Genomic DNA, 23,153 nt, shown 5'->3' on the forward strand with positions numbered 1-23,153 from the left:
CCTTTGTCCAAAATTCGGTTGAAAGTCGATTTTAGGTTCATTCGGATCGGGTCAACAACAGTATGGGTTAAATCGAATATCGGGTTTTATCGGGTCGGGTCGATTTCAATCGTTATCGGGTAAAATCGGATTTCGAATTGCTATCGGGACGGATGCATGTTCTGTTCGGTTGGATACTGATCGGGTTACATGTCTCCTCGTGTTATTAGCGGATCGAGTTCAGGTCTTTGATTCACGAGTCAAATCGAATTTCGGATCAATGTCGTAACGAGTCGGTTTCAAGAGCCTCTACTTCTCAGATATATTCGGTTCGAATGTCGTTCGATTTCTCGAAATGGATCACTTTTTAACAGCCTTAGACATGGCACGGGCGACCCCGTGACCATATTGATTACCGATATACATGACACATATTGTGGATGTCAAAACAGGTCTTCGGGTTGGATTTGGGTCGGATCATCTCGAATATCGAATCTCGAATCATGTTCAGACGGATCACACAGCTTTAGAAATGAGGTAATTTTTTTAACGGGCTAAATGCACGTTTTTTGGTCTCCCTAACAATAATGTAATCCAATTATTTCCCGTGAACAAAATATACTGTTCTTAGTTCTTAGTTCTTAGTTCTTAGTTCTTACAAACAAAAGGAAAATTAAGAGGGCAAGAATAGAACAATTTTTCTTCTTCCTCATTTTTTAAAATTTCCTTTGATTTGATGGGAAGTTTATACTTTTCTTCAAGAAATCAAACTCATTCATTGGTTCAGATTCCTGATTTAAGTTGAGATTTCGGCTAATTTCCCCCCCTTTGCTAGCCTATTTTGTGATTCTTCAATACTTAGGGTTCTTGATTTTTTAAAATTTTAATTGAGATTTCGGCTAATATCTCTCTCTTCGAATCACATTTCTTCCTAATGGAGTCATCTGGTGCTCGAACTCCGGCATTCGGTCAAACAGAGATTAATTGGGATAAGTAAGTGCTTCTTTTTTGCAACAATCATTTCCTTGATTGTGTCTTCCTCAATTAATGTTCTTTAATACGAACATACGATCATTCTTGAGTATTGAATTAGCATTACTGTTGCTTGAGCTATTCGTAACCAGAATTCCCGTTTAAGTATTAATTATTTAGTTGAAATTGATGATTTTGTAATGAGACCTTCTGTAATTGGGGAAACTTTGAGTTGTTTGTGCTTTAATTTACTTGGAAGTGTAGTTACTGTGTGACCTAATATATAGGCGAAATTTTCACGTTTGTTGCTGTTTTACCCTTCTTGGATTCGAGAAATTAGGATATGGTTTTAGATGAGCTTCTAGAATGAAAGATTAATTAGATATCACAAGCAACTGTTATGTTAGTTTTCCTTGTTTACTTGATAAGCTAAGTTTGTATTCGTATTAGTTTGTGGTGAGAATAAACTTTACGTGATGTTATTATCTTCGGATGGCTGATAACAGAATTAGATATGGTATTTGAAATGGGAGAGAATAGTGTGTGCTAATTTGTTAATTCTGAAATTGATCATGCTACTAGCCAAGGAGTTTTTACTGTTCTTTGTTGCATCTACAGAGTTTATATGATGGATCGTCTTCGATGTGTGTCACTTAACTCATGTTTTGTCTTGTAGACATAGAATTCTAATTTCTTGTTTTCTCTTCCGACCCTTGACTATGTGGTCAAGCTTTATGAGGGAACTGTACTTTTGAAAGGTTGATCTTCAGTTCATAAGTACTTCGTATACAGTAATAAATCACGGTCCACGAATTTCTTCCATTGCTAGAATAAGACTTTTCACCTATGCCAGTTTCTCCTTAAGATTTTTGATCTCTGCTCGCTTGATTCTCGTGGATAAACTTGAAGTACTGTTTGAAGCATGAAGGGTCTGCTAACTGCTGTATTAATTTGGGAAGCTTTATCAAGGCTTTGAATTGGTATTTAATCAGTGTTACATGGACTTATTATTCCCAAATTGGGAAGGTTCTTGAATTGTGTACACTCAGTATAAGATGGTAATTAACTGATTGATTACAACATTATGTCACTCCACTCCTTTAGAAAACTGTCAGCATCTCTTCATTTCAGTATTATTCCTGCGTTGCGATGGCAGTAAATTCATCGATTGTGAATGAATTTTATAGTTGTAGTGGTACACACCACAAGGAACATCTCATATTCAGCGTCGAGGAAATATGCGCTATTTATCGTTTCATGTGTCGTATCAAACTTAACATACTGGCATTCCATGCCTGAAAATTGTGTTGTCATGACTCATTAGGGTGTTCTATCTTCTGTGGTATAGTATCATTTATTCATATCTTGGTTTTTCATTTGAAATTTGGGATTTTATATACTTCGTTGTAGTTTATCAGCGTGGAACCTAAATTTACTGGGGAAGTCAGTCACATTGTTATCAATCATATAAAAAAGTATGTAAGACTGTAAGAGTACTAGAAATCTAGAATAGTGCTCGTGTTAATCCTCTTTGTTGTCTGCAAACTGCAATGTCTGCCAATAGGATTTAAAGTATATTCTAGTTCCATATGTGTGTCATATTCTTCCTGGGTGTTTAATCCCAGGAACATTTGACCATGGTTACAACTTTATTGTAGCCACTTAAATAAAAAGATCTACACCCTTTTCTTAGCGCCTTGTTCTATTTATGATGTAACTTTTTTTAGTCCAATCAATAAGATTGTAGGCATTGTGAAAGATTCTTATTTTTCTAATATTATTTTTGCATTAGTTTGAATGTATTGGAAAGCACTCGAACTTTTGGAGGATAGTAGCTTCCTTCTTCACCCTGTAATTAAGAAACAAATTTATTGAAATTTTGCATCTTGGACTTCCCTGCAGACTAGACAAGACAAAATTCTATGTTGTCGGAGCTGGGCTTTTTACGGGGATTACAGTGGCACTTTATCCAGTTTCCGTTGTTAAGACCAGGCTACAGGTTGCTTCTAAGGATGTTGCTGAGAAAAGTGCGTTTTCAGTTGCCAAAGGCATATTGAAAGCTGATGGTGTACCTGGTTTGTACAGAGGATTTGGCACAGTGATCACAGGCGCAGTTCCGGCCAGGATTATATTTCTCACTGCTCTAGAGACTACAAAAGTGGCAGCTTTTAAGATGGTTGAACCACTTAAATTGTCTGAACCATCACAGGCAGCCATCGCAAATGGTATTGCCGGCATGGTTGGATCACTTTCTGCGCAGGCTGTGTTTGTACCAGTGGACGTGGTATGTATCTGATATAACTTATAAGTAACAGAAACTCGCTTGAATCTTTAATTTGGGTTATAGTTATCCATAGTATGACTCCTATTTGAAGTTTGAACTACCACACATCATGTTAATTTTGTGATGTCTCTGTCATCTGGGTTGTGGGTTTTGACTGAGGCTTGTCTGCTTTAGAAATGGACATGATGATGTCAAATTTACTTATCTTCCTATTCACCAAGAGTTTGAAATTACCCGTGTGATCTTTTTATTTGAATGTCATTATCCTGGTCAAACGCTCTTTTCTTTGTCTTCCAGTCAGTTATCAGTTATTGAGAAAGGCTATACTAGTGTACTTTGTCTAGCAAGTAGCAACAATTTATTATCTTTTCCAGGCTAAACTTTGTTTATGTGAATATTTTTTTTATGCGATCGCCATCTTTTATAGGAAGGAAACTTCAATGTTGACTTTTATGTACTGATGCGCATTGACAATACACCATGATTTTTTCCCCCAATTTTGAAATCTAGGTTAGCCAGAAGTTGATGGTACAAGGGTATTCGGGCTACGCAACATATAACGGAGGCCTTGATGTTGTTCGCAAAATTTGTAGGTCAGATGGTGTTCTGGGACTGTATAGGGGTTTTGGTCTATCAGTGATGACATATGCCCCTTCCAGTGCTGTATGGTGGGCCAGTTATGGATCTAGCCAACGTTTATTTTGGAGGTGAGGTATAATCGTATAAATCTCTACGTTTTTTATTTGTGAATCTTGGCCTAAATTCCTGTGTTTTTTTTTGAGGCTGCAGTTGCTGTATTAATATAGTGACACTTTTCGATATGTAATAACTGATTTAAAATTTTGTTCTCGAATGGTCATTATGAAGTGTTCTTTTAGGTTATCAGTAACCCAGAACATGCTGATTGTCTTGGACTAGTTGTCGTAATTTAAAAAATGTAGTTCTGTTCGTTTTTTTTTTTGTTTTGTTAAATGCTTTTTATATGTGCAGCCTTCTAGGAGATGGGACTGAGAAGCAAGAAGCTCCTAGTCTAGGGAAAATTGTGGGGGTTCAAGCTGCTGGGGGTGTTGCTGCTGGTGCCACAGCATCTTGCATAACAACTCCTTTAGACACCATTAAGACTCGCTTACAGGTACAAGTAAATTCCACCTTATTTCTCGTGCTAATACGCTTTTTACTAGATGCATTTGCATCTTGTTTTCATATTTTATTGCAAATATTTCTTGCTAATAACTTCAGTTTAAAAAAAAAAAAAAGAAGAAGAAGCTTATACTTAGTAGTAAAGTTTTCGTATGGGTTTGAAATTTAGGGGGTGGTATTGAAGTTAGGAGTAGTTTAACTTGGATGTTATGTAATATCCAAGATATTGCATATCCAATTAGCAATGATTTTTTTTTTCATCCGTTTATTTAGTCCCTTGTCCTGAAACGGTTATCAATCGTATCATTTCTTGTAGTTTGACATGATCCAATAATGTGAAAACTAATTCAGACAAAGGTATTATTACTTATAAAAAGATATGGTTAGGAGTGTGATTTTTGAAAGAGAGAGGACCCATGGCATGGCCCATGGGTACCTTCAATCTTGATAGCCTCCTGGAACGAAATAATGTATGGTGAATGTATATCAATGATGTCGAAGAGATATCAAAAATCTAGATTGAATATTGTGCAGCTTAATGCACTGCCGCAATAGCCTATTGAACTTTGAGCGAAGCCGCTTTCAGTGACCTTTGAACACAATGACATTCGAGAACTTAGATTATGTTGCAGAATTAGGCTTTGCAAAAATGTTTTTATTTTATTTTTATTTAAAATGCTCTGACTTACACTTGGGAAAGCTTCCTAGATTATGTCGACTAACGTCAAATAGAAAATTTAAGGCAGGTTTCCTAGACCATGTTGACCAATCAAGATTGATTGTCTGCTAGAAGGGATTCATCATCTGTGTACTACCGACTAGCAAGATGGGAGATAACCCCCATTATCAAGATTGATTGCATGCTGAGTTAGGGTTAGACTTTCATACCTGAATCCAGCATGACAACCCGCAAAATTGCTAGTCTACTGCCAATTTTATCAGTGCTGTATCAGTTTAAAGGGTTTTTCTTAATTATGCTAGATTTGTTTTTTTTTTGTTGTTGTATTAAGTTCATTTAGACCTGAAATTCTTCTAGATAAAGTGGGTTAATTAACTTGTAGTGTTTTGGTGTACACTTTTTATATGCATGTTTGATAAACGGGTTAATGAACGGGTCGGGTTGAGGGAACTCGACAGGAAATCAACACAACCTGACCCATTTTCAAGCTCTAGCGCCACTGCTGAAACACATTAAAAGCCTTTCAAAGCATAGTCTATTTTAGGGAGTTGTGCGCCCCCAAGTAGTGACTATTAATCACACAGGAATTCATTACTTGTGCGCCCAATTAGGTCAGCTTGCTGCTGCATCACCCCTGAAGTTCGCATTGCTCAATATGCCTTGGCTTGATGTTGTGCTGCAATTTATGTTCATGGAATCATGGTCAGTTACGTGCTGAGTAGGAGTTCATAGGATCTGCCTTACCAATCCACAGGGTCTGTATAACGATGTGGGTTTTACCCATGGTTTGCCCTGGTGTATTAGCAAGTGATGGCTTGTGAATTGTGTTTAGCTTGTTGGGAAATTGGGAAAGACTTGTTCCTTGCTTGCACACATAAATGAGCCTCATCATTGATTGCCCCAAAAGCAGATCAAATAGTTTCACAGCTCTTGGAAAAGGTTTAAGGGAAAGGAAAAGTAGGAGTATGCTTTGCTCGTTAGGGGTTTGTTATGTTAGTCTTGGGCACTCTGCGTCTCTTTTAGTTATCAGTTCTCCATATTTTGGATGTGTATTTGTGATTCTGAACGCACAAAAATTTGATGCAGGTAATGGGACTAGATAATAGACAGAATACTGTTCAAGTTGTAAAGAAATTGATTGCAGATGATGGTTGGAAAGGTCTTTATAGAGGACTAGGTCCAAGATTTTTCAGCATGTCCGCTTGGGGAACTTCTATGATACTGGCTTATGAATATCTCAGTATGAATGCTTATCTTACATTTCCTTCTTTGTGTTGCAATATTTTATTTCTGTCCAATAGATTTGAACATGTTTCCTGTGCTTCCCTGCAGAGCGGCTATGTGCAAAGGAGGACTAGTTTTTTACGACAGCACATTTGCTGAATTGCTTTGAAGGATTCAGCTTACTCACCCTTGGCCCTTTTTCATCGCCATTCTTTCATCAACTGCCATCAACAATAACGAAAAACTTTTTGCAACTTGTTTTCGTGACTTCAGTACACAGCCTCTGATAATCGCTCCGTAAGATGGGTTATACCTACTGAATTAGCAATTTGTATTTAGCAGAACATTCCTGTTACTCAAAATCAGGGAGAATGTCTGTTCATAAAACATAGATTAGAAAGTTACAGAGAAGAGCCGTCATTTTTCTGTATATTCTCAATGGACTACAAAATATAAAAGTCATGAGCTTACACAGTTACACCCCAAGGGTGGCAGTGGTAAATTCATTGAACCGTAAAAAAAATTCTGGTACAAGGAAGATGTAGCTTTATTTTTCCTTTTTACACATTCCTTTGTTCATAATGCTTGAAATTTGCAAATGGTGTAAAATTATATTAGCATATTGCTCTCCCCTTTGTTTTAGGATTGTCTTTTGATTGGATATCTGCATAAGACTGGAGTCTTTATCAGCTAAAACTTGGAATGACGGCAAACAGAACCAAATTGAAATTCCTATTCGTATGACTCGTATCCCTGATTTCATTAGGATTACAGTAAGGTTAATATACCAGTTTGAGCATCATCACGGTAAATTTCAAATTGCATAATCATCAACTACAGCACCCCTAATTACAATGAGGCCGAGGTAGATAGGTTAACTTCAGAAATGCAGGTAGAATGCAAGATGCAGCATCAGTGCACGTATTCTATGTGCCGTTGAGCGCTTGACTTTTGTTTGGCTCAGGCAAACAGAATGACAGGGAAATGGAAATCATCGTTTCATGAATAACAGTCACATTATCAAAACTCCACACACGGTGTAAAACCACTCTAAATTCCATCTTTAAACATACAATTGTCATTGGCTTAGTTACAGATCTTGACATCTTGATCATGTTCACAATCACCACCATCTATATCATCTCTGCTCAATTCCGCATATTCATCCAGAGATACAGCAGAGAATAATTCCTCAACTTTCCCCTCCTGAACAGCAGCTGGGGCTTTGTCTTCTCCTTTGGATTTATCCTTGTTCATCTGTTGCAATTAAACAAAACAGATGAATCGTTGAGATAAACTGGAGTAACACCAGTCACTATGAATATAAACTTAGCTAACATCAATCATCACTAATAAACAGATGGTAGCCCCTCTAACACCGCACAAAAGTAATATGGAATAAAAATGATATATGGTTCTCCATATTGTTAAGCACTTATGTCGAGAGTATATAAACTTCTGCCTTGGGAGGATAGGGGAATATGAGAATCAATATCATTGTAGCGATATGATTATATGTTGTTTGTTATAGTAGTACCAACCATCCCCAAAGGTTCATATCATCATATGGGAATGGATACAAGTAGACGGCAAAAGCAAAGTCAAAGCTAAATGTATACCTTCCACCAAATTTATTCAAAAAGAAGATGGATGTGTTTCCAAACTAAGGGTGTCTTCTCCTCAACGTATTTAGTAACTTCGAATAAGTTCAATTTACCAACTACAATAAGTTCAGACAAGTCAAATTCGATTGAAGAAAACACAGCCTAAGACTATCATCTCAATATCTCATGCAGCATGGGCCATTGTTGCCAAGTGTTATTAAAAAGGCTATTTGTTCCAACATACACTCAACACAGTTACAATGTTCTTACAGTTCCAAGTCATATTTTTCAGATAAAATTGTCAATTTGTCATAATAGGTTCAAAAGGATAACATAATTGAACATTGTGGTAAAGTACAGTAGCAATTACCCAAGGAGATAGGCACAGTACTGCATATCCCACCATAGATGATCACAAAAGTTCTACGACAACCAAGCTCAAGTTATACAATCACGGTAATCATTAGGTTCATCCATACACTGGAGGCATGGTAGTGAAGGGGGTAGGCGGGAGTTCAAACAAGACTAGTTTCTCAACTATCATACTAAACAACTGCGAAAAAAACAGGCACAAAACTAAAGAAAAAGAATCCTGACGACTTACAGAACGCAATAACGTCCTCCTATCCCTCTCACGAGCATTCTTTATTGCCTGCATTAAAGACACAGATCCAAACTATCAGATACCAAACACAGAAATCTACAATCTTTTAGTCTCGCATTATTAATTTCTGATGTTAGAAGACAGAGATAGTACCTCCTCAAGCACCTTCTGCTCAGCTTCTACTTCTACCGAGTCCCTGAACAGGTTCACAAAATTCGTAAAAGTAACAAAAGTTCAATAAGTGACACAATCAATCACCCACATAGCAATTACAACAACAAACAAAGTTAACTACTCAATATTCAAGAAAAACATAATGGAACAAGGATTTCAGAAAAGGGAAGTTAGATGAAAACCTTCCAACAAGATGACCCACACGACTACAACACTTAGCACATACACCTTGTTCTTTAGCACAGCCTGCAATCCAATCCAAAGACAATGAATCAACCTTTTGAATTACATACTCAATCTTTTTTCGGGTGTTAAGGAGCCACAAAAGGCAACAATACAGACAATATTCGATTCCAAGTATTGAATACCAAGATTATAGTCACCAAGTTAATAAGTGCATTGGTCAATTTTATACTATGTATAACCTTAAGCATAATAACAAATACAAACAAGCATGAAAAGGAAAATGGATGAAAACTAACCAGTGCACAGGTTATGGTAAGCTTGACGAACAGCCCTTTTAGAACACTTCTGACTGAAAAATTAAAAAAATAACACAACAAATCACAAATTAAATCAATACCCAGTGTTAATTGACAAATAAAAACACAACCCAGAATCACAATTCATCAAAATTCTCAAAAAAAAGCATCAATTTTTGGAAAAGAGGAGAGAGAAAAAACCATTTAGAGGGTTCAACAAGGGGTTTATATTTTCCATATTTGCGCTTCCATTCAATTTGATCTCTACAACGAGGGCAAACCCCTGTTACTTCCGATAATGGCCTGAATCTCCCACCTGGTTCCTGATTTTTTAATACAAATAAATAATCTTTAATTAATTATGATTCATAAGTGTAATTGAATTGTTTGTAGAAAAAAAAATACCGTTTCATTGATTTTGCGGCCTAGGTTAGGTTTCCATGCGAATTTGTTCTGGTGCTTTGGAGGACCTTGTTTACTCATCTTGTTGAACTAGCAGAAGAAGAGGCGCAAAAGAGCTTCAATGGCGGCTAAATTTGGTTTTTACAAAGAACGAAAGAAATGAAAAAGGAGTACGGGACTACGGGGAAGAAGTAGAAAATTATTTCTGTTTATGTGGGCCGGGCCAATAATTGAGGTAGGTAATTGGGTTCGAAAATTCCTTATCTAAAGATGGAAGCCCAGTTTCTCTAACGAAAAAAGAAACAAAAGAGCAAGCCCAATATTGTATAGCCAAATAACATTATTAGAGTGTAAATGAGCTAATACGTTCATGAACTATTCGGGAACAAGCTTGATCAAAGATCGATCGCTTGTTAAGTTGAAAAACAAGCTTGAACAATCTTTCAAGCTCGTTAAGCAAATGAGCAAATGAATATGTAAATACATAGTCGGTAGAGTGTATTTATAACTCTAGTTTCCTAAACATACTAGTATAACCTCAACATAATATCATAACTCTAACACATTTTCTACATTAAGTGAAAATATAAAAGTTATCTAAAATTATAACTCGCTTCAAAGAAAAATGTTTAATTGGCTTTTAAGATTTGTCGAAATATCATGTGTGAAATTTTATCAATAGAGAAAATTATGGTCGTGTTTGACAGCAACGGATGCGGGAAACTTTTTTCTACAGAGGGCTCCTTCTTCCTTATTTTCAGGCCAAACTAAGGCGATGCATATGAATTAGGACCAGCTAATCCAAAATGAGAGAATAACCATGATCCATGGGATTTAGAGTTACCCCGAGGCCCTCTTAGTTCTCTCACTCATTGGAACACCCTGATAATTATATTTCTTTTAAAAATATTTTCTTTGCTAAATTTGAATTGTGATGACGTGGCATATGATTCATCAGTCTTAAGATAAGACGCATAGAAATAGTAGCAATGAAGTAGACGAATCTTAACAAAGTCTTAAATCGAGTCTTGAAAAACTAAGACTCAACTTAAGACTTGGTGTATGAATTAAATTAAATAATACAATTAATATTAGGAAAAAAATTATACATAAATTTACAAGTCTTAAATGAATTTGATGGGTGAAGAGCTAAATTTTATTGAATCTTAAGAAATCTTAACAACAATTTAATTATTAAATATTAATGAAATGCTGACATGGCAATTGAAGAAAATCTTAAGACAAAACCACCTTGATCTTGCTCTTACTAATATGTTATTATCCTTTAGATAAGAACGCTTATCTGAAATTCCGCAAACCTATTGATGAAAAACTGATATAACAGTTGGGGAAATCAAGGAAGAAATAGAAATCCACTAACATAGCTCAAGTGAGGTTACATCCTAAAATCAATTGGCGGGGGGATTAGCCCACTTAAGTTATAAACTTCAAGCTTTTTGCTTCTTCTTTACACATGGGGCACAATACTCATACCTACTTTCTAACAAATCCCCCCTTAAGTGTAAGTCACTCCTCCTTGAGCAGAATGGGCTAAAGCATCTAAACCCTAGCCACTTAGGAGATACCAACAGACGAGCCATAATTGGAACAAGCCCACATACAACGATGTTTAACAGATGGTGCAATAGTCCAACTGATCAAAAGCCCATCTCTGATACCAATTTGTTATAACAGATGGGGGAATTAAGGAGAAAAAAGAAGCCAACTAACATAGCCTAAGTGAGATTCCATCCTAAAATCAATTCTGTTAAAACAGATGCAGAAAACAGATAACCTTGGCCCAAACGGAATAACTATTGCAGCTCATGACCGTCGCTCACTTGCGGATGATAACTCGTTGCCTCTTCAAGATCCCAAGCTGCCTGGTTGAGGATTCCTCGTTGCCTTACTAGGGATCCCTAGTTGCCTCCCTACAACTTATTTAAGGCATCCTAACAAATCTCCCCTATTGACTTGAATTCTCTCACAAATAACAAGTGTACCAGATGCACCGCAATAATGCCAGATGTATCAGAAAACTCGAATCCTCTCACAGATGTACCAAATGCACCATAATAGGGCCAGATGTACCAGTAACTCAAATCCTCACACAGATGTATCAAATGCTCCATAATAGTGCATGATGTACCAGAAACTCCTCTGCCTTAAATTTTGCCCTTTAAGGGCAATCAACAACTTCTAACTTTCAGCATGTCCAAACAATGTTGGACCTTGCTCAGTGGAACCGACTCTCTGATCTAACATGCTAGTGATATCATCGACAATGCCCACTTTGTTGACCTTATTGGGATATGAATCCACCTCTTCAGCAAACTGTAGTGCATAAGCCACCATGTGTGAAGAACATGTTGGTCCCGATTCTGAATGTGAGTGTTGATCTTCTTGATGTGGTTCACTCTCATCTAGGGTGTCAGGTTTGCGCCCAAGTCATGCATTAACGGGTCGTAATCGGTCGTTAGTTATAACGGTCGGATAGGATCGGGTTACGGATTTTCTATTTTAAAAATATTTCGGATTTCGGTCGATTTACGGTTCTTACGTATATAAGTCGACTCAGATCAGATTCTCGGATCGAGTCAAATTTTACATTTCTAGTTGTAGATGCCCCAGCAAATAGTGACAACGTCGACTTCTTCGATTATCACTTATCAGTCGATTACTAACGAGTCTTAAACTGTGGGTCACTCCATCATATGCATGAGGCGTCCACAAACAATCCAAACTTCACTCTCGAAATCTCTCTCGTCACTTCTCGAAATCTCTCTCGTCACTCTCGAAAGTCTTCCCTAAACCGTGGGTCACTCCATCATATGCATGTGGGTCACTCCTCTTTCGGTTACACTTTGTTTAGGGATTACAAACCATTATATTATTGGGAAGCTTTTGACGAGACAACAACTATTTTTCTTTTTCTTCTCTTTTCTGGTTTTTTACATAAAAAGTTATGAGCATGTTGTGAGTTCCTAATTCGTCTTATTTGAGTACACAATAAGGGAGATCGTTGTGTGAAATTGGGGGTGCAACACCAGTTTTCGATTGCACCATAGTCAGTGCCAAATTTGCTTCTAATACAATGTCATCAACACGCCACAACTTTACATACCAATCAAATATTTGGCACACGTTTACTTAACCATTTTTGGATTTTGCAGTAGTATTTCCCAAGTGCAATCGTGTTCACGGTGAGGATTCAGCTCCGATGATGGGATATCGTCACTCACTCAATGTGTACCATGTAACTCTATCCCATTTCGGCCTCCCCCCTCCCTTTTTTTGCTTATTAATCTGAAAATGATAAAGTTGAAAAAGAAATTTAGGAATGATAACTTAGGTTGTGTTCGGTATTGTTGTAGTTTTCAGGTTTTTGTTTCTTTAAACCAAAAAAAAAAAAAAAAAATCGTGTTTGGTTGTGTTGTTGTAAAAAATAACTTTTCTTCACATTTTTACGAAACTACAACGAAAAGAAGGAAACCACTTAAAGTGGTTTTGATATTTGGTAAATATGCTTCCATCGGCTCATCTCTCTCCTTTGTCATCTTTGCCCATCTTTCTCCTATGCTTCTTTGTCATATTCCCTCCCTCTATTTCTCAATTACTTTTCACATGCGAGGTTTACTTATTCAACGACTGTCAAGGCGGAGGAGACAGTGAAGAGCGAAAATACATGTTAATTGACCAGTATGGTGGGGACAACGACGAAGGTCTTAAACCGGAATATATACCGCTTCTCGGACATCCTTTATCCAACGTACGAGGGAGGCACGACCCATAATCTGGGCTAAAAATCACAAACCCGAAAAATTGAGTAGAACGAGCAAAATTTGATGGTTGATTGATCATATACGAAGTGGGGTTAGCGAGATGTTCTCCATATATATGCCATTGTTGATGCTGTTTTGAAGACGTTGTTTTGAAGATTTTATTTTTTGATTTTTTTGCAGAGGAGGGGAATTAAAGATTGAAGTCTTCCTTTCTACTTGAAACTATATTTCATGGATTGAATTGAACCGTTGAATATATAACTAAATTTCATGGATTGAATTGAATCATTGAATACGAAAATGATAAATGTCGCAACATGCGACATTTAATGGCATGATTATGTGCCAAGATTTAAATTGGAAACTAAAATATTTAACTTATATAACCTATTATACATGTTACAAAAAAAGGTAGGAAAATCTTAATATTCTAATTTGTTTCCCTCTTTACATCGACTACCTTATTTATATATTTTCATAGTGTAAATATTACATTGATATTAAAAATATTATGATGACGCATAAACTACGTGGCGCCTATACCTACCAATTAAATTCCAACACGTAAGATTACGACAACTAAATATTATCACAACTTACGACCTTTATCATTACCCATTGAATGTATAAGAAGACCAAAACTTCTAAATAAGTGGTGATAAAAAAAGGAGCTTTCTTGAAGTATCAATCTCCCAAAATTCCGTGACATTTTGCTCGAGGAAATAAAAGATGACAAGGTGGAACTAATTGCTGCCATCTGGGCAAAACTACAACATGTAGGAGTACTCCGCAATTTCATTTTAGCGCAAAATACTCCATAGTTTTGTTTTCATCTAAACCCACCTGACTCACATCGGCTCTTAATTAAAACTCGTCTAAACCTAACATACCCAACTGACTCTTCACAGTCACATCATAACCCAAAACATGTGGTAATCCATCGGACCCACCCGACCCGCACAACCCATCGCGACCCACGGCCCATCACGTACTGTGTCCATTTTTTCCGACACAACCCACGCCCCGACTCACCCTAACTTTGACTAAGGCGGGTCATGTGTCAACTATCACCGACCCACGACCCACCAAATCCTCTCATGACCCACCCAACCCGCCACGTCGGCCATCGCTAGCGATGACCTAGGACCCGTGTCAAGAAGGAGCCCAAAAAAGTTTCAAGAAAATGTTAACGGGAAATTAAGGGTACGATCTGTATCATTACCATTTTTCAGTTTTTTTTAAACTAAAAACTAGTTTAGATTTTTTTTTCATGTTTATCCAAAACTGATTCGGAAAATAGTAACTTAAGCGTTAAAACTTAATTAATTAATTTTTTTATTTTTGACATACTCACATAAATGTAGTTAATATATGTATATTAAACAATAAAGTTAAATTAAACTTTATTAGCATCTATACTAATATATTAAAAGGCGTTGCGAAAAATGTTTATGTGTCACATAGAACTCTCCTACTTACGCCACATCATCCACTCACCAAGGTTATGTGATGTTATTGACAACCAAAAATCAATATAATAAGGCTCGAACACAAGACCTCAAGTTTGGAGAATAACTCCCATTACCATCTTAACCAACCACTAATTGTTGTTTATGAAGGAAATAATGCCCTTGGTCCAAGTATGCATTCTATGATAAGTCTAATAAATGCGGTTCAGTATTGATTAACAAGTTAATAATTCAGTGAGATCAAGTGAGCTGAATGCCTAGCTAGAGGCCGCTTCAGTTCAAGTGGAATTAATGATATTAATCCACAGCTTACTCTTGACTGAACCCGTAGGGTCACACAAATAGTACGTAAACGGATCAAGTATTTAATGGCATTAAATACTCCATCTATGAATATTCGGAATCGACGGATCTAGGTTTCAGTGGGAGCTGAGATCGTCACAGGCAAGAAATGAATACTCCGGAAACGATGATATTACCGGAAACGGAAATATGGATCGTATCGGAAATATAAATATTATCCAAGTCGTAGATGTTGCCGGAAACGGAAACATGGTACGTATCGGAAAATATTATCGGAAATGGAAATATTGCCAGAATCGGAAATATTGCCGGAAACGGAAATATTGTCAGAATCAGAAATATTATCGGAATCGGAAAATAATTCCGGAAACGGAAATATTAAATATTTGTTCGAAACGGAAATTAATTCCGGAATCGGAAATATTAAATATTGTTCGTATCGGAAATGAATTCCGGAATCGGAAATTTAATCGGAAGCGTATCGTACGAATAAGCATCGGACGAGGCCTGCCGGACGAGGGCCCAGCACGAAGCCAGGCCATCGCCCAGCAAGCCAAGCGCGCCACACGAACAGCCAAGGCCACGCCAGGCCCAGCGCAAGGCCAGGCCCAGCAGGCCGAGGCAGCGCGCACAGCGCGCGCAGCGCGCGCAGGAGCTACGTGGGCTTGTAGCTCGCGTAGGCCTCGCTGCGTGGGCTGCTGCTCGCACGCACGCGCATGGGCGGCCCATCGTGGCTGCCGTGTGTGTGTGCGTGAGTGTTTGTGTTCATGCACGATTCCTAAAACATGCAGAGTTCGGTTAATGATTAAATTCCTAATTCTATTAGATAAATTAATTAATTAGAGTTCTTGTAGGATTCTAGGTTTAATTAATTTGTATCTGAATAGGATTCCAATTCCCTTTCCATACCCCTATAAATATGTGGCCTGGGTTCACAATTTATAACGAGTTTTCAAAGTATTCAAAGTGAGTTTTTGAGAGAAAAATTCAATCACACATCTTGCTCAAAAGTGCCGAAAATTCTAGTACCTTAAGGGCGATTCTAGTTGGTCAATCTTAAGGCGGATCCGGACGTGCTGTGGACTATCTACGGAGGGACGACACTTGGAGTCCTAAAGACTTGTTCTTGCTCGGTTCGGGCGCAGCTAGGGAGGGCACGCAACAAAGAGTATGCATCTAAATTATGCTATATGATTATGTGTAAATAATATGTATTCCTGGGTTAATGGTTGTTTCCGCATGATTTATGTAATATCATATGTATCATAACCTAACAGTGGTATCACGAGCCCCTTATTATTTTCATAATCTAAATTGCATGAACATGGTTAAATATTACAAATTTGCAAGAATTAAAAGGGGTGATTAATTTTCGTGATTGTTAATTAATTGCAAATTGCGTTTATTTAATTATACGTACGCAGTTTTTCGGCAGTTTCTTCGTTACTCATCCAAATCGAGTGATTTTTGTGTCAATTCCGCATGTAAAAGGCATTCTAAAATTTTGACAAAAATAGTACTTTTCTTCCGAACCCAGAATTCTCAAATTCGAAGCCTAACTATGACTTTTCGAAGGTTTTAGTTTTTCGAATGCAAAATTTCGTAAATTTAAGATGTGAAATTAAATATTTGCGATTCTTGTTGATAAATCTTGAATTTTTGATTGACCTACTGTATATGTTTAACAAGTTTGAATGCCTAGCCTTGTTAATTATGCAATCTAATTTGTAATTATGATTAATTTGTTGAAAATTAGAATAATTTAGAATTAATTTGATTTTCATAATTAATTATAATTTAATTAGAAACCTATGATTAAAAACCACCATAAAAAATTGTAAATTTATGATAAATTTTAAATTTTTATGACCTAGACTTGAATCCATGTAAATCGGAAATCAATTGAATAATAAATTTTCGATTTTTTCGCCCTAAAATTATGAAATTAATATTATTTATTAATTTGTCATTAATTTTAAATATAAATTTTAAATTTTTATGCGATTCGTTCATAAAACTTGCACGCACAAAGCAATGGACGCTTCGTGTTACCCTTAAGGGGTGTTGTATAGTGCGGGCATGCGACGACGAGCAAGGGAGCTCGTCGCCCGTGCGGCACGAATGCAATGAGCAAGGGCGTAGTGCACGAGCACAAGGCAGCAGCCCTGCCTTGTGTCGTGTGCCACGAGCTATGAACAAATGGGCATGGGCGAAACGCAAGCCAAGGCAGTCGCGTGTGGGCAGCAAGCGAGCTGCGCCACAACGCGCACTGCCTCGCGCAAGAGCGCGCATCCTAGCGCGCAGCGAGCGCAAGCTCGCGTGCCACGAGCGCTGCGCCCAGCGTTGCTCGCGCGCACAACGAGCGATGTCGCGCGCACATCGAGCGATGGCTCGCGCGCACAGCGAGCGATGGCTCGCGCGCACAGCGAGCGATGGCTCGCGCGCACAGCGAGCGATGGCTCGCGCGCACAGCGAGCAATGGCTTGCGCGCACAGCGAGCGCTGGCGAGCGCGCACTGCGAGCGATGGCTCGCGTGCGACGAGCGTTGGCGCGCGCGCAGCGAGCACCACAGCGTGCGATGGCTTGCGATGGGAGATGCAGCAGCTATGCGACGAGCGCATGGGCTGCGCGCACATGGCCGGCGCGCGCGCAGCGAGCACCACAGCGTGCGATGGCTTGCGATTGGTAGAGCAGCAGCTATGCGACGAGCGCATGAGCTGCGCGCATATGGCCAGCAATGGCTGTATGCGTGCGGCCCATGGGCGTGCAATGCGTAGGGTGTTTGCGTTACGATTAGATCGTTTTGAATGTTTAATTTGATAATTTCAGTTCACGTAATTTTAATTAATTTTAAAATTAATAATTTAAATTATTTTCTTGGATTTTAATTTTGAATATTGTAATTATAATAAATTTTATTTATTCTAATTATTTTACTAAAATTAAAATCATGAATTAATTTAAATAACGACTGAAATTAAATTAAACTTTTTGGATTCAATTATAAATTTATATGAGCTTTAAATTTTAATTAAAATTGTATGTTTCCGGTTAGACTAGAAATACATTTTTATGTTTAAAATTAGTAAAGCATATGAATTTATTGGTTTAAGTGGGAGCGCTTTTTAGTCATAAACTCTTGATTAGGTCTACAAATCCTTAAGGTTAAAACAACTTGATTAGAATTAATAAGGACTGAATAATTGGTAGATTATTGGTGCCCTTGATTAATTGCTGCAAATATTTACGTGATGCATAATGTGTTTTACTAACCAGCTAAGTGGGCCATTCATGATAATGAATGGGTGAATGCTATATATTGTATATGTACTGTTTTGCAGGTTATGAAGTGACTAGTATGGCCCAAATAGGATAGAAAATATGGTCTGCGTACCATTAATTTGAATGTAATTGGTCTAAAGTACCAAAGTTATTTTTCAATTCAAATATGGTCTGCGAACCATCAAATAGTTGTAATTAGTTATAGCTTATCCTATTTGAAGAAAATGGTGCCTCCCACGGAGATTTTCAAGACGGACTTTGAAGTCAAAGCTTCAAGATGAAGTCGGGCCATACTAGATCACATTTATCTTATGCATGTTTAAGTTATTTATGAAGGAAATAATGCCCTTGGTCCAAGTATGCATTCTATGATAAGTCTAATAAATGCGGTTCAGTATTAATTAACAAGTTAATAATTCAGTGAGATCAAGTGAGCTGAATGCCTAGCTAGAGGCCGCTTCAGTTCAAGTGGAATTAATGATATTAATCCACAGCTTACTCTTGACTGAACCCGTAGGGTCACACAAATAGTACGTAAACGGATCAAGTATTTAATAGCATTAAATACTCCATCTATGAATATTCGGAACCGACGGATCTTGGTTTCAGTGGGAGCTAAGATCGTCACAGGCAAGGAATGAATACTCCGGAAACGATGATATTTGCCGGAAACGGAAATATGGATCGTATCGGAAATATAAATATTATCCAAGTCGTAGATGTTGCCGGAAACGGAAACATGGTACGTGTCGGAAAATATTATCGGAAATGGAAATATTGCCAGAATCGGAAATATTGCCGGAAACGGAAATATTGTCAGAATCGGAAATATTGCCGGAATCGGAAAATAATTCCGGAAACGGAAATATTAAATATTTGTTCGAAACGGAAATTAATTCCGGAATCGGAAATATTAAATATTGTTCGTATCGGAAATAAATTCCGGAATCGGAAAATTTAATCGGAAGCGCATCGTACGAATAAGCATCGGACGAGGCCTGCCGGACGAGGCCCAGCACGAAGCCAGGCCATCGCCCAGCAAGCCAAGCGCGCCGCACAAACAGCCACGCCAGGCCCAGCGCAAGGCCAGGCCCAGCAGGCTGCGCGCAGCGCGCAGCGCGCACAGCGCGCACAGCACGCGCAACGCGCAGCGCGCGCGGGCGCTGAGTGGGCTGCTGCTCGCGCGCACGCATGGGGCCCATCGTGGCTGCCGTGCGTGTGTGTGCAAGTGTTTGTGTTCGTGCACGTTTCCTAAAACATGCAGAGTTCGGTTAATGATTAAATTCCTAATTCTATTTGATAAATTAATTAAATTAGAGTTCTTGTAGGATTCTAGGTTTAATTAATTTGTATCTGAATAGGATTTCGATTCCCTTTCCATACCGCTATAAATATGAGGCTAGGGCTCACAATTTAAAACACAAGTTTCAAAGTATTCAAAGTGAGTTTTTGAGAGAAAAATTCAGTCACACATTTGCCTATAAAGTGCCGAAAATTCTAGTACCTTAAGGGCGATTCTAGTTGGTCAATCTTAAGGCGGATCCGGACGTGCTGTGGACTATCTACGGAGGGACGACACTTGGAGTCCTAAAGACTTGTTCTTGTTCGGTTCCGGCGCAGCTAGGGAAGGCACGCAACAAAGAGTATGCATCTAATCTATGCTAAATGATTATGTGTAAATAATATGTTTTCCTGGGTTTATGGTTTTTCCGCATGATTTATGAATTGTCATATGTATCATAACCTAACAGTGGTATCACGAGCCCCTTATTATTTTCATAATCTAAATTGCATGAACATGGTTAAATATTACAAATTTGCAAGAATTAAAAGGGGTGATTAATTTTCGTAATTGTTAATTAATTGCAAATTGCGTTTATTTAATTATACGTACGCAGTTTTTCGGCAGTTTCTTCGTTACTCATCCGAATTGAGTGATTTTTGTGTCAATTCCGCATGTAAAAGGCATTCTAAAATTTTGACAAAAATAGTATTTTTCTGCCGAACCCAGAATTCTCAAATTCGAAGCCTAACTATGACTTTTCGAAGGTTTTAGTTTTTCGAATGCAAAATTTCGTAAATTTAAGATGTTAAATTAATATATTTGCGATTCTTGTTGATAAATCTTGAATTTTTGATTGACCTACTGCATATGTTTAACAAGTTTGAATGCCTAGTCTTGTTAATTATGCAATCTAATTTGTAATTATGATTAATTTGTTGAAAATTAGAATAATTTAGAATTAATTTGATTTTCATAATTAATTGTAATTTAATTAGAAACCTATGATTAAAAACCACCATAAAAATTGTAAATTTACGATAAATTTTAAATTTTTATGACCTAGACTTGAATCCATAACAATCGGAAATCAATTGGATAATAAATTTTCGATTTTTTGCCCTAAAATTATGAAATTAATATTATTTATTAATTTATCATTAATTTTAAATATAAATTTTAAATTTTTATGCGATTCGTTCATATAACTTGCACGCACGAAGCAATGGACGCTTCGTGTTACCCTTAAGGGGTGTTGTATAATGCGGGCATGCGACGACGAGCAAGGGAGCTCGTCGCCCATGCGGCACGAATGCAATGAGCAAGGGCGTAGTGCACGAGCACAAGGCAGCAGCCCTACCTTGTGTCGTGTGCCACGACCAATGGACGAATGGGCATGGGCGTAGGGCGAGCCAAGGCAGTCGCGTGTGGGCAGCAAGCGAGCTGCGCCACAACGCGCGCTGCCTCGCACAAGAGCGCGCAGCCTCGCGCGCAGCGAGCGCAAGCTCGCGTGCCACGAGCGCTGCGCCTAGCATTGCTCACGCGCACAGCGAGCGATGTCGCGCGCCCAGCGAGCGATGGCTCGCGCGCCCAGCGAGCGATGTCGCGCGCGCACTGCGAGCGATAGCCCGCGTGCGATGAGCGCTGGCGCGCGCAGCGAGCACCAATGCGTGCGGAGGCTTGCGATAGGGATGCAGCAGCTATGCGACGAGCGCATGGGCTGCGCGCACATGGCCAGCAATGGCTGTGTGCGTGCGGCCCATGGGCGTGCAACGCGTAGGGTGTTTGCGTTACGATTAGATCGTTCTGAATGTTTAATTTGAAAATTTCAGTTCACGTAATTTTAATTAATTTTAAAATTAATAATTTAAATTATTTTCTTGGATTTTAATTTTGAATATTATAATTATAATAAATGTTATTTATTCTAATTATTTTACTAAAATTAAAATCATGAATTAATTTAAATGCGACTGAAATTAAATTAAACTTTTTGGATTCAATTATAAATTTGTATGTTTCCGGTTAGACTAGAAATACATTTTTATGTTTAAAATTGGTAAAGCATATGAATTTATTGGTTTAAGTGGGAGCGCTTTTTAGTCATAAACTCTTGATTAGGTCTACAAATCCTTAAGGTCAAAACAACTTGATTAGAATTAATAAGGACTGAATAATTGGTAGATTATTGGTGCCCTTGATTAATTGCTGCAAATGTTTACGTGATGCATAATGTGTTTTACTAACCAGCTATGTGGGTCATTCATGATAATGAATGGGTGAATGGTATATATTGTATATGTACTGTTTTGCAGGTTATGAAGTGACTAGTATGGCCCAAATAGGATAGAAAATATGGTATGCGTACCATTAATTTGAATGTAATTGGTCTAAAGTACCAAAGTTATTTTTCAATTCAAATATGGTCTGCGAACCATCAAATAGTTGTAATTAGTTATAGCTTATCCTATTTGAAGAAAATGGTGCCTCCCACGGAGATTTTCAAGACGGACTTTGAAGTCAAAGCTTCAAGATGAAGTCGGGCCATACTAGATCACAAATATCTTATGCATGTTTTAAGTTATTTATTGCTTTAAATATGTCTTAAAATGCATGAGATCAAAAGCTTGATTATGTTGCATGATTAAGGATTTTAGTTCACTTAAAATCTAACCAACATAGTAAGAGCCTTAAGTTCCAAACTTAAAAATTGAGTTAAAAGGTGCCATGCCAAAATATACACTTGCTTGGATATCCTTTACATCAATCTAGTAATAGTTTTCGCTCAGCGAGGTGTTACTTATTGGTCCTAAAGGGGCAAGGTACACAAATAATTGTGAGTACATGTTAGTTTTGGTGAAACTCAACGATATAAGTAAGGAGTCCTTTTATGTCGTGGCAAATTCGATAGGTTTACCTAATAAGTTCTTAGACGTACCTATCAACCAAGAATAGTTTCTAGACTATTAGCAAAAGGCTTTTGCTTACCTAAGATGTTCTAGGATTAAGTCGACAAACTGTGCTTAGTTCTTCAATGATTTTAGGATCTTGGAATCATTTTATTCACACCTGCCGGAACACATAATTTGAATAAAATGCTTAATAAACATTGAATTATGCATGTATGCTAGAATTTAAGTTTATTAAGAGAAACTGTGAATAGTTATTTATTTGTTTATTCTTTTCAATTGTAGTTTTTAATATGGCAAACAACAATTCATTCAACATTCGATCAATTCTCGAAAAGGAGAAGTTGAACGGGAAAAACTTCCTTGACTGGCAAAGGAACTTGCAAATAGTTCTAATGCAGGAAGAAAAGGAGTATGTCCTAGATGAGGCGATGCCCGAAGCTGCAGGCGACGGGGTCACTCAGGCAGCCCTCAATCGTTGGATTGATGCCAACAAGGATGTGAAATGTCTAATGCTCGCCACCATGAGTGCGGATCTGCAGAAAACGTTCATCAACTCAGATGCTTTCACAATCATCAGTG

General features: G+C 37.8%; 2 protein-coding genes across 2 annotated transcripts; one reads left to right on the forward strand and one right to left on the reverse strand.

The window, feature by feature from the left end:
- Nucleotides 1-567: 567 nt before the first annotated feature.
- On the forward strand, nucleotides 568-6,920 carry LOC110778816 (uncharacterized). The gene is made up of 6 exons (XM_021983367.2): nucleotides 568-972; nucleotides 2,854-3,235; nucleotides 3,746-3,942; nucleotides 4,226-4,367; nucleotides 6,141-6,294; nucleotides 6,387-6,920. The coding sequence occupies exons 1-6, from the start codon at nucleotides 914-916 to the stop codon at nucleotides 6,410-6,412; spliced, it is 960 nt and encodes a 319-aa protein (XP_021839059.1). The 5' UTR covers nucleotides 568-913; the 3' UTR covers nucleotides 6,413-6,920.
- A 332-nt stretch (nucleotides 6,921-7,252) lies between these two features.
- On the reverse strand, nucleotides 7,253-9,710 carry LOC110778817 (uncharacterized). The gene is made up of 7 exons (XM_021983368.2): nucleotides 9,548-9,710; nucleotides 9,344-9,465; nucleotides 9,143-9,195; nucleotides 8,843-8,906; nucleotides 8,640-8,682; nucleotides 8,487-8,534; nucleotides 7,253-7,535 (listed from the first exon to the last, which is right to left on the reverse strand). The coding sequence occupies exons 1-7, from the start codon at nucleotides 9,623-9,625 to the stop codon at nucleotides 7,365-7,367; spliced, it is 579 nt and encodes a 192-aa protein (XP_021839060.1). The 5' UTR covers nucleotides 9,626-9,710; the 3' UTR covers nucleotides 7,253-7,364.
- Nucleotides 9,711-23,153: the final 13,443 nt, after the last annotated feature.

This window comes from Spinacia oleracea, chromosome 1 (genome assembly GCF_020520425.1).
Source record: "Spinacia oleracea cultivar Varoflay chromosome 1, BTI_SOV_V1, whole genome shotgun sequence".
Classification (NCBI taxonomy): domain Eukaryota; kingdom Viridiplantae; phylum Streptophyta; class Magnoliopsida; order Caryophyllales; family Amaranthaceae; genus Spinacia; species Spinacia oleracea.

Coding starts and splice junctions, on each gene's coding strand:
- LOC110778816 (XM_021983367.2), top strand. CDS start 914: ATGGAGTCATCTGGTGCTCGAACTCCGGCATTCGGTCAAACAGAGATT. Junction 3,236..3,745: donor TGTTTGTACCAGTGGACGTG/GTATGTATCTGA, acceptor TTTGAAATCTAG/GTTAGCCAGAAGTTGATGGT. Junction 6,295..6,386: donor ACTGGCTTATGAATATCTCA/GTATGAATGCTT, acceptor GCTTCCCTGCAG/AGCGGCTATGTGCAAAGGAG.
- LOC110778817 (XM_021983368.2), bottom strand. CDS start 9,625: ATGAGTAAACAAGGTCCTCCAAAGCACCAGAACAAATTCGCATGGAAA. Junction 8,683..8,842: donor GTGGGTCATCTTGTTGGAAG/GTTTTCATCTAA, acceptor GAACCTGTTCAG/GGACTCGGTAGAAGTAGAAG. Junction 7,536..8,486: donor GGAGGACGTTATTGCGTTCT/GTAAGTCGTCAG, acceptor TAATTGCAACAG/ATGAACAAGGATAAATCCAA.